We start from the raw sequence: 14,046 nt of genomic DNA, 5'->3' as shown, positions 1-14,046 counted from the left end.
CACGATCGTATGCTTGCACACCGCCATGATATATAAAGCATATTCGCCTCCGACAGTGAGCCATGCGGGCAGTTTTTGCCGCATGCACTTTACGCGGGCGCACTTATCGAGCCTCCATCAAGTTACAGATTACAGCTGTGTGGCCCTTCGCCAAGATTTCCCCTGCCCGCCAAACAGTCGACACTAGTGGTGAGGCCGGCGAGGAGGCTCGTAGTAGAGGATCAGTTCTATATTTACACCAGGAAGACGGGCGCTAAAACCCGCGTTGATCTGCCATCGCCTCTCACCTCGCGGATCAAGCACCTTCCCACTCAGGAGGCAGGATAGAGTCAACAGTGAACATAGCTTCGGTTCTGTTTCTAGGTCCGACCTGATATGTTTCTCGACGGGCTGTCTGATGCATGCACTGCCCTGAGATATTGGTACTCGATTGTCACAAGAGACGCAATGTATCGAGCATGAAGACGATGCTGGACGGCTTTGGGATATCTCGGAAAAAAGCATTGCCCGTATCCGTTCCGCCGAATAATGTGTACCTGGGTAAGTCTTCTCTTCTCATCAACTTCGTCAAGTTGTCATATCGGCGACACTCGAGGCACAGCCACCGAGGTGCGATTGGCGGCGATGTTCATGATATAAGGAGGGTGCTCAACGATAGGATATCAGGAGCATCTCCAGTCTAAGCCTAGTTTTCGACAGCAGACGAACAGGCAAAGAGCAGCCGTAGTCAAGGCCTAGTACTTACTGGATATGCCTTGGGCCTGACGGTCGGCTGATAACTGCGATAACAGAAACTTGTCGATATCCTGAGGATTAACCTAGATAATTGTTGATAAGTCTTGGCTGGAACGCTGCGTGTGGGATCGTGGGAGATCGTCTACTAGTGATTCAGGCGACGGGGACAACAATTTTTTGGCTCACTAGACCTGAACCATTATAGGAAGATACAGTGATCTTGGTGTAGCGGGAAAATTCGGAGTCGGGCAGGTGCATAAAATGAAACTCTCCAGTACTCGCAGGCCGGGGTCCTTGTCAGGACAGGCTGTAAAGGGGAAGCAAGGAATTCGAAGAAGAGTTTGAGTTCCATTATGAGCGAACTTGTGTCAACCGGCAAAAGCCGAGTATTAATGTTTGTGTGGCGTGAGGTCTCCGTCCCGGAGGATATGCAAAGTAAGTACTGCAAAACTGGACGCTCGATTGGTGCGATATGGCAGAAAATGGTAAAGTAAACTATACATTCAATACAATGCGAGATATACGGTAGTCAACGTCCAATATTAGTCCAACCAACTGAGATCGTGAGCATACTTAGCGGCGGTCACTGGCAAAGACAAGAAAGTCGTGAGAGTAATGACGAGGGATGACACTCGGGGACTCTCGAGGAGAAAAGAACTCAGACAGTACGGAAGTCGTGTGAGTATAGCCATTGGTAAATCCTCAGAGCAGCTAACCAACCCAAGATAGCACCCATGAGTAACCAGATTATCCACGGCACTGCGTGGCGTTCCATCGTACTACTAGAACCTTGGTGCATCAAGAGAGGGCTCGTGCTACCCCTAGAGTCACCGATATTTTTATGACCATTACTGGTCGCGAGCGGGTCGAAGTATCCCGAGGTCGATGCTTTCTCGTGTCCTGTATCATCTGTGAGGAAAACGAGGGCGAAGCTTGGGGCGGGAACTTTGATAGCGCAAGAATTGTTTGTCTGATCACATTGTATGGTTTGAACGTCCGGTGTTCCCTGGATGCAATCCACGGTCTCGAAGGCTTTACTGAATGACTGCGAAAAGTAAATGTCATAAATTGTGTTGTTCAACATTAAGAGATTACATGCCTCTTTTGCCCAATTACGATTGACCTTGTCTGGGATCGAGGATGGCTGCAAATACCTTCGAATGACGGAAAAACTTCAGGCGTCGGTCTCGGGACAATACAGGGAAGTTACTCACTTGACCCTGACCTTTGAAGGAAGGGTGGCCCCGGGACGTGAGACCGTGGCAACGTAATCCGATCTCCCAGAGGTGTCCGTCATCAAATTGAACAACGCCACTTTCGATGGTGGCCCGTGCTCGTAAATCGCATATGCTGATGTGTTGTACAGACTGGTATTTGCTTGGAGATCAATGATCTATACACATAAATTAGACAAGCAAATTGTTGACTGAGTATGTGTACTACATGCCTGCGATGCATTATCGTGGTCGAAAACCTCCGCCACGATCAATGCGCTAGCGAATGTAGCTAAGCCTACTCAAAAGATCCGAGGAATGGAGAACATACAACGAGCACGACAGTCCAAAGAATGTCAGTGTTGTACTTCGCTCGTAATATACGATAGAAAAACGAACCTGTAGTGGTGGCGCTGGGGGTACTTGTCGCAGAGGTTAGTGGTGTCCCGCTGAATATTGCTTGGCTAATGTTCTTTGGTCGATGGACGGAAAACTGCGCATTGGCGAAAGAAGCCAAGGCAGTAGATACCAAGAGGAAGGGAAGCATGACAAGAGGCAGTGAGAGCAGGGAGGTAAAAAGGAATGAGTAAAGCTTGTTCTCCGGAATCTAATGATGGGGAACAAAGAGCCACAGGGCAATCTGGATAGCCTTTGTTGATAAGTACGGGTTTCACGGACCTCCCATTGAGTTGTAGATCACTGCTGCGTGTCCCTTATCGACCAGTTCCGACCAAATCTTAAAGTGTTAACACTATATATACCGTCTTTCTTCTGTACCCTAAATGACTAGCGCCTACAAAGAAGACTTCGGCACATCAGAGCACTATGTTCCGGCTGGTCCGATTTTAGAGAATTCCACACCGAGTGCTGAGCGTCAAAGCTTCCACTCGAAGAACAAAACCTGGATGTGAAGAAGAGTAGCGAAGTCGGTCAATATGGGAAGGGCGGGAAGGCCTGTGAAAAATGAGTCACCAATTACAACCTCACAACTGAGCGCTAGTAGACTGGTACACACAAAAATCAGAAGTGGTGTCCGAAGGTTAGTGTGAAGGAGGTTTTTGGGTCTAGTCGGGTTTTGATTTTGGCCGTGCTTGACACGCGGTCAGCGAAGGGCCGATCAACGGCGATGTATTTGTATACGCGAGATTCAAACTGAAGCTCAGTTCATTCTGTTACTCTCTAAAGCCACAGAACGGCAATGCTACTCATGAAGAGGTCAAGCGTGACCAGTCAGACCATTCAGACAAATGTGTCCATCACGCCAAAACCAATGCTTCGGAAAGCAAGACCTATAGCATGCACAACTGCCATGATCCACTGAGAGACTTTGCAAACTGTTACAAATTCGAGACATCTCGAAAACTCAATCCAACATATATGATTCATAAATACCCCGGAGGAAAAGACAATCAGAAACTCGCCTGACATCTATGCATTCTGGCTTCCCCATGCTCCACCCGCAGGCGTCTGAACCCTGATGCTGTCTCCCCTTCCTAGTGCGAACATCGCATTGTTCCCCAAGCTAATTTCGGTGTATGATCCATCCACTGGGTCTGTACGACACCAAATGTTCGTCCCCTTCGCTCCGTCGCCGCCACCTTCGAGTCCGAACGGTGCGAAAACACGGCGTTGCGAGACAATCGAACAGTTGACTGGCTGACGTGCACGGAATACGCGAATGCATCCATCGCCTAAAACATATGAATGTAGCTTCTTTGAGCAATCCACGATCAATCTGTGACGAACTGCGAACTTACCACCATTCCATTTACCACGACCTCCACTTCCCCTGTTAATAGAGAATTGTGTGATGAGCAGTGGGCAGCGCGCCTCGACTACCTCTACATCGGTTAGACGTGTGTTCGTAGAGTGCTAATTCAGTGAGAGGTAGAAGCCATTTCGTTATCAGCACGGGAGTTACAAGGGGTATGACAACTGTTTAGGACGTACCACCGACACCGCATGTGAACCATGCCATCCTGGTCCAGCGCCTGTGTCTTTGGGTGAACATTGCGCCCAGAGAGAAGTAGAACGGCGGCAAACGTACCACTTCCGCCACCGATCGCCTCCCCATACGCAAAGCCAGGTGTTACATTGCCGTACGCGTCTTTGCCACCGGTGCCGAAACCTAAGGAGTTTGCGTCCCCTTGTGAAGCCGCCGCTGCGTGGAAAGCCCGAAGGATGACATCCACAAGACGTTGAGATGAGATGGTCGATCCAGAGATGGCGACGACACCGCTCGGATTAAGGATGGTTCCCTCTGGAACGATGTTGGTAACGGGGTCAAGAACACCTACAAAAAGACACCAATAAGCGCCTGTGACTGTCGCGGGAGAAGGTCAGCATACTTACCCTGATTCAGCGGCATTGGGATGTCGGCTGCAATCTGCTATTAGCGTCGTTTCGAAAATGATCATTTCGACCCTGGTTGATATACTCACAATTGATCATAGAGCGCAGGCAATAGATAATAGCAGCATAGCTGAGAGAGATCGGCGAGTTGAAACAGTTGTATGACTGAGGACCCGTCCCTGTCCAGTCGAACACAGCCGTTCCTTCTTCAGGATCGATGCGAATTTCGATGACAATCTCCGTCCCATCATCGAACTGCAGTGGTCGAACATCAGCTAGAAACTTTCACGCCGAAGATATCCCGAGTACTCACGAAATCCCTCGCACGTAATGCCCTCCCCTCGAATTTCCTATACACGTCCTTGAAGAAAGCCTTCACAGTCCTCGCTGCCAGACTCTGGATCTCCTTCATGTAGAACAACACTTTCCTCGTCCCAAACTCCTTGAAAAGCGCCTCGACGAGCCCAATACCCCTCACGTTCGCCGCGATGGCTGCGTGGAGGTCGGTGAGGTTATGATCTATCCGCCGGGTCATACTGCTACCGGGGTAGTCACCAGCCTTGCGGAATAGTTCGCAGACACCATCTTCGTCGAAGTGGCCTTCAGAAACGAGTTTGAAGGTCGTGACGGAAAGACCTTCTTGCCACAATTCCTTAGAGATCGGATTCATGGACGTAACGCTCGTTCCACCACTGTCAAAAGATCAGATGGTATGACCGTTAGAGCTGGAGTTGCTTTAGAAAGAATTCGAAGAAAACGCACATATCTGTGTGATGTCCTCGACTGGCGACATAGAACAAAACCTTCGTCTGGTCGGCAGGGTCGAATACGGGGGTGACGACCGTCAAGTCAGGTAGATGCGTTCCTCCCCATTGCGCTGGACATGATGATTAACTCGACATAATTTACACAGATGTGAATGAGACTTACGATGATTCGTGAGCAGTACATCACCAGGCTTCAATTTGCCTAGCCAGTGCTGATGCTGAGCCTGCACAGCGTACTGCATCGATCCAAGATGAACGGGGATATGTGGCGCATTTGCGACGAGTGCACCGTCTGTGGAGTGAATGGAGCAAGAAAAATCGAGACGTTCCTGTTCGGAAGAAAAACGATCAGCTAGGGAAGATGGCATCGCATGAACGGAATTTTACCTTGATGCTAACAGAGATAGAGGTTCTCTGCAGTGTGTGGCCCATCTGTTCCGCAATGCTGAACAACCCCGTCATTTATCAATCACAATCAAAATAAGATTAGTTGGAAGACGATATTCGAACGCACCTCATGAATCGGTTTCCAAACACAGCTAATGTGATCGGATCCGCCACCAACACCTCTTCTCCATCCTTGTCACTCTTTGTCGCCACCTTCTCATCCCTAATCTTCAACACTACATGCTGGCTGAGCACCACCGCCTCAGCATTCGGCTCCACCACAATCGTCTGCGTCGTATCGCTGATGACTGCAGGACCTTTGATCCAACTGCCCGTCTCCACATCACCCAACGTATATGCAGGCGTATCGACCCTCCTTCCAACCCCGTCCGCGAAATCAAAGTATGTCGAGATCGTAGACGTCGCCTTGGGCACTGTAAGAGGCTCGCCACCACTCGACGCCTTGGACGCAGCAGCCTCAGCCGCTGCGAGCTCTTCCGAAAAGTCAGGCGGCGTGACGTTGAGCGACTTGCCGACACCTTGGACACGCACTCCCGAGACCAGTACCTTCCTCGGCATGGAGAAGGAAGTCTCTCTCAGATGCGCGGCAATGAAATCCTCCCTCAACGTCTCCTTGAACGGTATCTGAAGCACCGTGTCCGAGCCGTCATATCCCGCCCCCACCGTCACTTCGAACTCCACATCGTCTCTTTTTACACCCTGTTCGTCAAGCTGTTTCACCACGTCCGCCTTCAATTTATCGACTCTCTCCTGGATTTGGAAGTGCACGGAGGCGGAATCGTCGAGAGTGGCAGAGAATGGAGTGGCGGCCTCGGCACTGATGTCGGCACAGGCGATGCCGAAGGCGGAGAGGATGGAGGAGAAGCGAGGGATGATGACAGTAGAGATATTGAGGCCGGAAGCGATAGCACAGGCATGTTGACCACCTGCGCCACCAAAGCAGCAGAGATCGTGACTGCTGGTACTGAAACCGCGATGTTCGGTCACGGAACGCATTGGTCGACTTGATAGAACAGGATACACAGTGAGTGAGACTCCTGGCGATCGTTGATACAGTAGGACCGAGAAAGAAAGAATCGCACCTCATTCCCTCATTGGCGACACGAATAAAACCTGCGGCTACTTGTTCAAGAGTATAAGGCTCGTCAGGTCTTTCTGCGTTGATAGTGGCGGTAAGCTCCTCGAATTTGTGTACCGACGCAGATACGTCCAAAGGCTCATCGGCATTGGGGCCCTATAGTCAAAGGTAAGACAAAATCATCATGCTTTCACGAGGCAAGACTGACAAAAATGGCTGGAACATCGGTCAGATGAGGAGTCATCGTCGGATACAGTGTGACGAGAACGACTTACCAGGGAATTGACTAGGAATAAGTCGTCCCAATACTGCATTAGCATCCGTGATTGCTAGCTCGCCACCTTTGCGGTAACAAGCCGGTCCAGGATGAGCACCGACGGACTCAGGACCGACCACAAATTGGCCGTTCTTGTAGAACAACCGAGAGCCACCGCCGCTGTATTGAAGATAGGAGATCAAAAGTTCAGCGAGAAGCCACGTACGTTTAGAGGGAGCTTACGCTGCGACAGTCTCGATACCTAACTGAGGGCAAGCGACCTTGATTCCCGCGGTAACAGTTTCAAATACAAGATCGAATGTCCCGGCGTAACGAGAGACATCTGTAGATGTTCCACCCTGCACATAGCGCGACCAGGACAGTCAGCCCTCACGGTGCCACCGCCACATGATATAAAAAGATAACAAGAGCATACCATATCGAAACCAATAACCGGTCTTGCCCTCTTTTTGCTGTATGCAGTCAAAGCACATCCAACCACACCTCCCGCCGGACCAGATAGTACGGCCCTCAATCCCGAGAACTTATCAGCAGACACAAGACCGCCATCGCTTTTCATAAAGTCCGTCCGGTCGCCTGCTCTCCCGGTTTCGAAATGGCTGTTGAAGGAGTCGACGTAGCGGCGAAGAATGGGGCTGAGGTATGCATCGAGCGCGGCGGAGTTGCCACGGGGTACGGCTTTAATGGCGGGTGAGAGGGAGGAGGAGAGCGAGACATGGGTGAAGCCGATTCGGGTGGCTATTGCGGATATGATTTGCTCGTGTTCTGGATAACGTGAAGGCGGGTAAGTGACTCAAATTGTCGTTCATGGTGAGTATGTCGCACCAGGATATGTCCATGAGTGTAGTAGACAGACGGCCAGTGAGCGAATACCTCGCTCATACATGGCCTGCAAATCCTGCTCAATCTTCTTTTCGTCTGTTTTACAAAGAATGAGCGCAAATACAACGAGGATATGCGCCTAGCCTACCAAGCGTTTCCAGCACACGCACGACTTCTCCGCTGACACCCATGAACACTTCGCCGTCCTCCTCCGTCTCCTTCGCCGCAGCAAGCAGTCCTTCTACAGTCTGACCTTGAGGATCGAGAGTCCATCCTTCCGGGGTAACACGCTCTGAAGCCTCGATCACGTTGTCTCGCGAATAGAGCAAGGATGGTTTAGTGGAGATGGACAAGTCAAACAGGTCCGGGCGTGTCTGATCACCAATCTCGAGCAAATCTGCAAAACCTTTCGTAACAACAAGACCAATCTTCTCGCCTTTGCGTTCCTATACAGCCGTATGCATGAGTTTCATATCGATACCAGACCGGTAATGAACGTACCAGGAGCGCGTTTGTGGCGACTGTAGTGCCCATGCGCACGGAATCTGCGAAACGGCGTATGGGCGTCCATGCATACGGGAGATCAAGAATATGGCACCCACCTATGATACCGGTGTCCAACTTTCCATTCTTCTCAATCTCTTTGCCGTGTGCGATCTGGAGTACGCGCCTGATTCCCTCTGATGGTGCATCATCATATGCCTGAGGATCCTCGCTGAGAAGCTTAAAGGTGATCTGTACGCCATCCAAGTCGAAGCTGCTGGGAATAACGACCGCGTTTCCTAGAATTGAAGTGGAAGGATCGTGGTACAGATGCTGAGGAATGAAAGCCCAAACATCACAGAAGGTTCCACCACGGTCGATAGCGATACGGATACCAGGAAGCTTAGAGTTGGACGACTGGGCCATGATGAACGCGATTATGGAGAGCTACGTCGGTGCACTTTGATGGAATAAGTAGGTTGGCACAAAAAACATCGGTCTCGGGAGAGCCATCCTGTTCCTTCCCCAGCAAAAATCCGAATAATATGATAACGCGAGATGGTAAGAGAATGACAGCTGCATTGACTCAGCGAAAACATTATCAAAGCCGAAGCAGCACCGCCACTAAGAAGTTCAGGCACCCCCTTGGAATTACCGTAAAAGCCCGCCGCGGCTTCCCACTGGCGACGGCTCGGCCATTTTTTTTTGCATCCAGTACCGCGAATGCGCGTCTCGCCTTGCTCGACATGTCCGGTATTATTGCCAACAATTGCGCCATTTATATGACGGGTGACGATACCTCAGCTCGTATGTTCCGGTTTTTCCTCCCGCAAGCTTCAGGAACGCGATGTACACAATCAAAGTTGGGCTGTCTATCTTGGTTGCTCCACCTCCGTTCAAGTCAATCTACGGTGTTGGAAATCTTATCATCGGCATAGTCGGTTTTTCCTCCCTCTAGCTTCCTTGTCATGGCCCGGATTCGATGGCGTGCTCATCCGCTCTCACCACTGTCCGATATCCTTGAAAACTCGAATGTGAGACCCGCCATAGCAGGTTCTCTCCTCCCTTCCGGACTTCCGAACTCCTTCCTCCAGTCTTCCGACAACTACCCAGGCCACGATGAGCGTAGTTGACAACGTGCCAGAAAAGCGCTCGTTAGGGAGTCGCATCTCGAGGATTGTCTGGGATCGGGACGAGAAGCCTGAACATGAGCGTAAGTTCGTGCAGTGGCTCGACCTGCATTTGTTCGTCATCGCATGTCTGGGATACTTCATCAAGTACGTTCGAAGATGCTTTCTATGTGTTGTAGATGCTGATATTTGGGGCATACCAGATATCTCGACCAGGCCAACATCGCTAATGCGTATGTGTCCCGTCCAAATCTTCCTTGACTCTTGACTCAATTTGGGCCACAGTTACGTGAGCGGCATGCAGGAGGACCTCGACTTCACTGGGAACCAGTACAACACCCTTCTTTCCATGTTCACTGCCGGCTATGTCATCGGGTATGCGATGCCCTTCATTCGTACCGCGACTTCGTTTCACTCACACTTGCTCGTTCAGTCAATTTCCCGGCACTTTGCTCATGGTCAAAATTTCTCCATCCATCTGGCTGCCATTTTGTGCGTCTCTTTTACCTGCGTTCATCGACGACCGTTTGGACTTACCGGAGATATAGGCGAGATTCTATGGACCGTTCTCGTCATGTGCTGCTCCGTTGCGAAGAACGTCGAAACACTATATGCGCTGCGTTTCTTCATTGGAATGGCTGAGGTGTGCTCTCCCTACCTCTCATTCTTATGCTTCTAGCTTGTGTTTGTACTCACCCTGCACTCAGGCCACATCCTACCCCGGAATGATCTGGGTTCTTGGAAGCTGGTATGGCCCAAGTGAGCTCGGAAAACGTGCTGTCATCTGTGAGTTCTCCAAATATCACTCGCAGTCTTGTTCTAGCTGACTCTTCGCGTGAATTATTTTAGTTCAAGCGACTTCGGCTGCAGGAACGATGGTGAATATTTTGTCCCGGAATCAAAAGAGATCAAATACTGACAATCAATCACGCCTGCCCTGTGTGACTAGTTCAGCGGATATCGTAAGTCATACATGCGTTATCTGAATACTTTGCACTCCACTGATCACACGGGTCAAAATCAGTGCAAGCTGCTGTTCACACCAATTTGAACGGAGTAGGTGGCTTGACAGGATGGCAATGGCTTTTCATTATGTACGTGCTTATAAATCTACTTCATCCACGTCCACGTCTGCGTCTGCGTCTAACACAACACCTGGTTTCGAAAACGCAGGGATGGAGTCATCTCTCGTACGTTCTCAGCGATCATTCGTCTTCCGTCCTAACTCTCACAGCCCTATTCTGTTTTGTTTGAATTACAGTCCCCATCGCCTTTGCAGGCCTCTTCCTCATCCCAGATATCCCTAATAAGCCTAATCCCCGCGCTCGCTGGTGGCTCCGCCAAAAGCACCTCGACATCGCCCAGGAGCGAATGGCACAAATGAAACGCGCACCGCCTACTGGATTCTCGCTGCAAACGTTCAAAAAAGGGTTCTCGAGCTGGGTCCCGTGGGCGTTCTTCGTGCCTTATACCTGTTTCGTACTCGGGTAAGCCTAATTCGCAAAGAGTATGGTTGAGGATACCTATTGAATTATGCCCCCTTTTGTTTCACAGGTTGAGTTCATATGCGTACATGAACCTCTGGCTCAAAGCTACCGCCCCTTGGAAGAGTACGTCTTATATTGTCTGTAACCTACTCCCCACTCGATCTGACCTTTCTCCTCCTCCCCTTCCCCTCAAATCCTTCAAACCCATCCAGCCAACGTAACCCTGATCAACATCATCCCCACCGGCGGCTACGCCCTCCAAATCGTCATGGCCCTAGTCTACTCCTGGGTCTCCGACGCTCTCAACACCCGCTACCCCGTCATCATCTTCGGCGGCACGGTCGCCCTCATCGGAAACGCCATCCTCGCCTCATGGCCAGCTTCGAAGAACGCGATCTTTGCGGGCTTCTTTTTAAATTTCACGGTCACGTCGACGGGAGCGTTGATGTTAGCTTGGGCGAATGAGCTGACGTCGGGCAATGCGGAGGGGAGAGCGATCACGGTTGGGTTCTTAAATACGGTATGTTTTTAGTCTGTCATCTATGCGACGAGGTCGTTCGGTTTTGGAGATGATGAGACTAATATCAGTTGTGGATGGGCAGGCTTCGTATGTCTTCAACGCGTGGGTGCCCAACCTCTTGTTCCCCTCCTCGAAGGCACCACATTACGTATGTCTTCGTTCTCCTCCCCATCTTTACCTTTTCCTCTCTTCTTCTCGATCTAAAATATTGCTCTCTCCTCTTCCAGCCACTAGGATACAAAGTCACCACCGCCTTCTGGGCCGCCAACATCGTCGGTACAGCCCTCATCGTCCTCTTCGTCAGGCGCGATAAACGGGAAGCCCATATCGCCGAAGTGGCGCGGGAGAACGATGAGAACGGGGGTGGGGTAAAGGGGATCGGGATCATTGGGGGTGATGGTGTAAGTGCGAGAGGAGATGAGGGAAGTAGCGTCGAGGACGTGAAGGTCAGATGAGCTTTGATTCGGGTTTAGATTGTGAGGGGAAGGGTAAGATTTGAGGAGCGCGGATTGTACTGTATTTCATTAATTGGGTGTTTTTGCTAGTTGTTGGCATATTCTATTCGTCATGAACTTCACATTTTCGCTCAGGAACGTCAGATGCCATGATGGAACAAGAGCAGTGAAGTTGCGAGTACGAACGCGAGACACGGTCTTAGTCAATACGAGCGTCCGCCGCTGGTCCGCTGAGGTACATCGTCGACGTAGACGCAAATTCTACTGGAACAGGTTGTGACGGTCATAAACCGAAGGCAAAACCTGATTGCATATATCAAATCATAACATTTGTAAAAATAAAACAAGGAAAGCGATAATGCACTAAGAAAGCAATGATGGAGAACAAACGGCGAGACAGGGTATCGTATAACAGTAGAGATACGTCCAGAGCGTAGTAATGCATATTAAAGTGAAAGACGGGCGCGAGCATGGTTACGGATGAACACCGCGTCGCAGAGGATGTGATACAAGGACGATGGAAAACTCAGAACGAATTCACCACTTCCACGTTCGAAGGACCCACAGGACTTCGCTGATCATATGGACTGCATCCGCTACAGGAGCTGTCCAAGGATCATGATAACGCTTCCAATGCGCTCTTCTGTGTCGGTCTGTGCGAGAAAATGCGGAAGAGATTGTTCGCAATTGATCCAAGGCTTGAGCAGCGGTCGGCCGTTCGTCGGGATTGATTTGTATCATGCTTTCGATGAGTGGCTTGAACGCGCCGAAATCGCCCACGAACTCCTACCCTCCGAGTAGAAAAGAGGAAAGAGTCAACCCAAAGATACAAGACAATAAAGAGTGAAAGAAGGGAACCTCAATGAGTTGTTCCTGAAAAGTTTTCCCAAGCGTATAGATGTCGGGTTTGAAGGCATCGTACGGCATTATTTGGTTTGCGCGAGTTTCTGGAGCATGTATACTGGCCTTTGAGGGTTCCTTTATCCGTGCGTCTTCGTCGGCAGCAAATAGAATGGATTCACCGAAGTCGATGAAATAGTACTTCACACCGCCGGCCTGAGTTCGCGTGCGAGCGCCCGATAGCATTCGGCCCTGCGCGTCCAGGGATGCGTCCGCATGTAATCCTCGAGGGTACATTTTCTTGGAATCCATAACGATGTTAGTTATACTGCAATCTCTGAAAAATCCAGTCAGGTTGGGGCAGCATTATATTATATCCTGCTGTCGTAGATCAAACAGTACGCACCTATGAGCAACACGATGTTCATGCAGAAATACGAGACCCTGCGTAAGATTGGGATGTAATCAGTAGCGCTCGATGAGCAGGGATATACGAATGCACATACTTCCAACGACTGGTCCATGAAGTCTATGCCCTCGCCCAATGTGTCGAACTCCGGTAACGTGATATCTTTGAATAATGGAAACACCATAAAAAAGACATCGGAAGGGGGGGGTGCGAATAACATCCAGGAGCGGGATGGTATGATTTCGTGGGTCGCTCGCGCGTCCCTTGGAAGCCAGATATTCGAGGATTGCGACGTCTCGGCCACCATGAGCTAACGATACTCGCTTGATGAGGACTCTCCGTCCATCAGCTCTTCGAACAGCATCCATGACCACTGGAGCATATACGTTCTGGACCAGACAAGGTGCGGGGAAGTAGAATGAGAGATATACTTCAGAAACAAGCAATGATATGCGCGACATACGCCATGGATGATCGCATCTTCGTGGCGAGATCGCCGGGGAGCTCCTGATTGACCCCAGGAAGGAACCCAGCCTGGACGGAACCGCGGGCGGAGGTCGTAACCTTTGGACAAAAGCCAAGGTTGTACATGAACCCATTTCAGTTCATCATGATTCAGTGCGTATGAGTCGTCACTGGAGGGATCGGTGAGAGCCTTCGCAGCTTCGTCGTCCAACCACCCAGGCCAGGGCACTTCTGCCTGTACCGACAAACGTCTACGGCTAGTGAACCACGACATGATGGCAAGTATCTACAGGAAAGAGGGCAAGGAATGGGAGTTGGTGGAAGCAAGACGGTGAAGGTTGTGACTAGAAACAGGCAGAAACAAGAAACAATTGGACTCATTGCGCGGCAGTCTCCGATCAGGGCAAACTCAGATGCAATCGGAGTACGCTGGGTTTGAGCTCACAAAATTGAAACCCTGTACCATGCACACGCTCGCTAGAATCATCATTTTATTCATCAGATCATAACAATCAACCACTGGCAATACTAAATAATGCTGTACACATTTAGAGCACACAGTCCTCTACAGCACGATACAACCGTCCAACCGGCGAGATGGAGC

General features: G+C 50.3%; 3 protein-coding genes across 3 annotated transcripts; 1 reads left to right on the top strand and 2 right to left on the bottom strand.

Moving 5' to 3' along the window:
• Positions 1–3,341: 3,341 nt before the first annotated feature.
• STEHIDRAFT_142820 (5-oxoprolinase) lies at positions 3,342–8,660 on the bottom strand. The gene is made up of 20 exons (XM_007310455.1): positions 8,256–8,660; positions 8,155–8,198; positions 7,802–8,099; positions 7,657–7,749; positions 7,247–7,596; positions 7,054–7,169; positions 6,830–6,990; positions 6,763–6,770; positions 6,559–6,710; positions 5,583–6,479; positions 5,456–5,513; positions 5,232–5,397; positions 5,064–5,178; positions 4,615–4,993; positions 4,391–4,556; positions 4,302–4,328; positions 3,997–4,242; positions 3,900–3,940; positions 3,707–3,821; positions 3,342–3,640 (listed from the first exon to the last, which is right to left on the bottom strand). Exons 1-20 carry the CDS (start codon positions 8,560–8,562, stop codon positions 3,378–3,380), a joined length of 4,002 nt encoding a protein of 1,333 aa, XP_007310517.1. The 5' UTR covers positions 8,563–8,660; the 3' UTR covers positions 3,342–3,377.
• A 577-nt stretch (positions 8,661–9,237) lies between these two features.
• Positions 9,238–11,728, top strand: STEHIDRAFT_105448 (MFS general substrate transporter; the record flags this gene model as incomplete). The annotated part of the gene is made up of 15 exons (XM_007310454.1): positions 9,238–9,413; positions 9,470–9,499; positions 9,552–9,641; positions 9,700–9,758; positions 9,815–9,909; positions 9,974–10,052; positions 10,116–10,144; positions 10,216–10,228; positions 10,291–10,360; positions 10,440–10,456; positions 10,528–10,753; positions 10,821–10,876; positions 10,966–11,273; positions 11,356–11,421; positions 11,501–11,728. Exons 1-15 carry the CDS (start codon positions 9,256–9,258, stop codon positions 11,726–11,728), a joined length of 1,524 nt encoding a protein of 507 aa, XP_007310516.1. The 5' UTR covers positions 9,238–9,255.
• A 382-nt stretch (positions 11,729–12,110) lies between these two features.
• STEHIDRAFT_125936 (uncharacterized protein) lies at positions 12,111–13,744 on the bottom strand. The gene is made up of 6 exons (XM_007310453.1): positions 13,441–13,744; positions 13,171–13,366; positions 13,075–13,139; positions 12,975–13,012; positions 12,587–12,905; positions 12,111–12,514 (listed from the first exon to the last, which is right to left on the bottom strand). The coding sequence occupies exons 1-6, from the start codon at positions 13,714–13,716 to the stop codon at positions 12,266–12,268; spliced, it is 1,143 nt and encodes a 380-aa protein (XP_007310515.1). The 5' UTR covers positions 13,717–13,744; the 3' UTR covers positions 12,111–12,265.
• Between the last annotated feature and the right edge of the window lie 302 nt (positions 13,745–14,046).

This window comes from Stereum hirsutum (genome assembly GCF_000264905.1).
Source record: "Stereum hirsutum FP-91666 SS1 unplaced genomic scaffold STEHIscaffold_20, whole genome shotgun sequence".
Classification (NCBI taxonomy): domain Eukaryota; kingdom Fungi; phylum Basidiomycota; class Agaricomycetes; order Russulales; family Stereaceae; genus Stereum; species Stereum hirsutum.
The sequence above is the reverse complement of the archived record's forward strand: the minus strand, read 5'-3'. Positions and strand labels throughout refer to the sequence as shown.

Bases quoted from the DNA above. Each gene is read 5' to 3' on its own strand.
- STEHIDRAFT_142820 (XM_007310455.1), bottom strand. From the start codon at position 8,562: ATGGCCCAGTCGTCCAACTCTAAGCTTCCTGGTATCCGTATCGCTATC. The intron at 5,514-5,582 runs GTGCGTTCGAAT...GGGGTTGTTCAG, and splicing joins TTTGGAAACCGATTCATGAG to CATTGCGGAACAGATGGGCC. The intron at 5,398-5,455 runs GTAAAATTCCGT...TCTTCCGAACAG, and splicing joins CTATCTCTGTTAGCATCAAG to GAACGTCTCGATTTTTCTTG.
- STEHIDRAFT_125936 (XM_007310453.1), bottom strand. From the start codon at position 13,716: ATGTCGTGGTTCACTAGCCGTAGACGTTTGTCGGTACAGGCAGAAGTG. The intron at 13,140-13,170 runs GTCTTTTTTATG...CATTATTCAAAG, and splicing joins TCGCACCCCCCCCTTCCGAT to ATATCACGTTACCGGAGTTC. The intron at 13,013-13,074 runs GTATGTGCATTC...AATCTTACGCAG, and splicing joins TCATGGACCAGTCGTTGGAA to GGTCTCGTATTTCTGCATGA.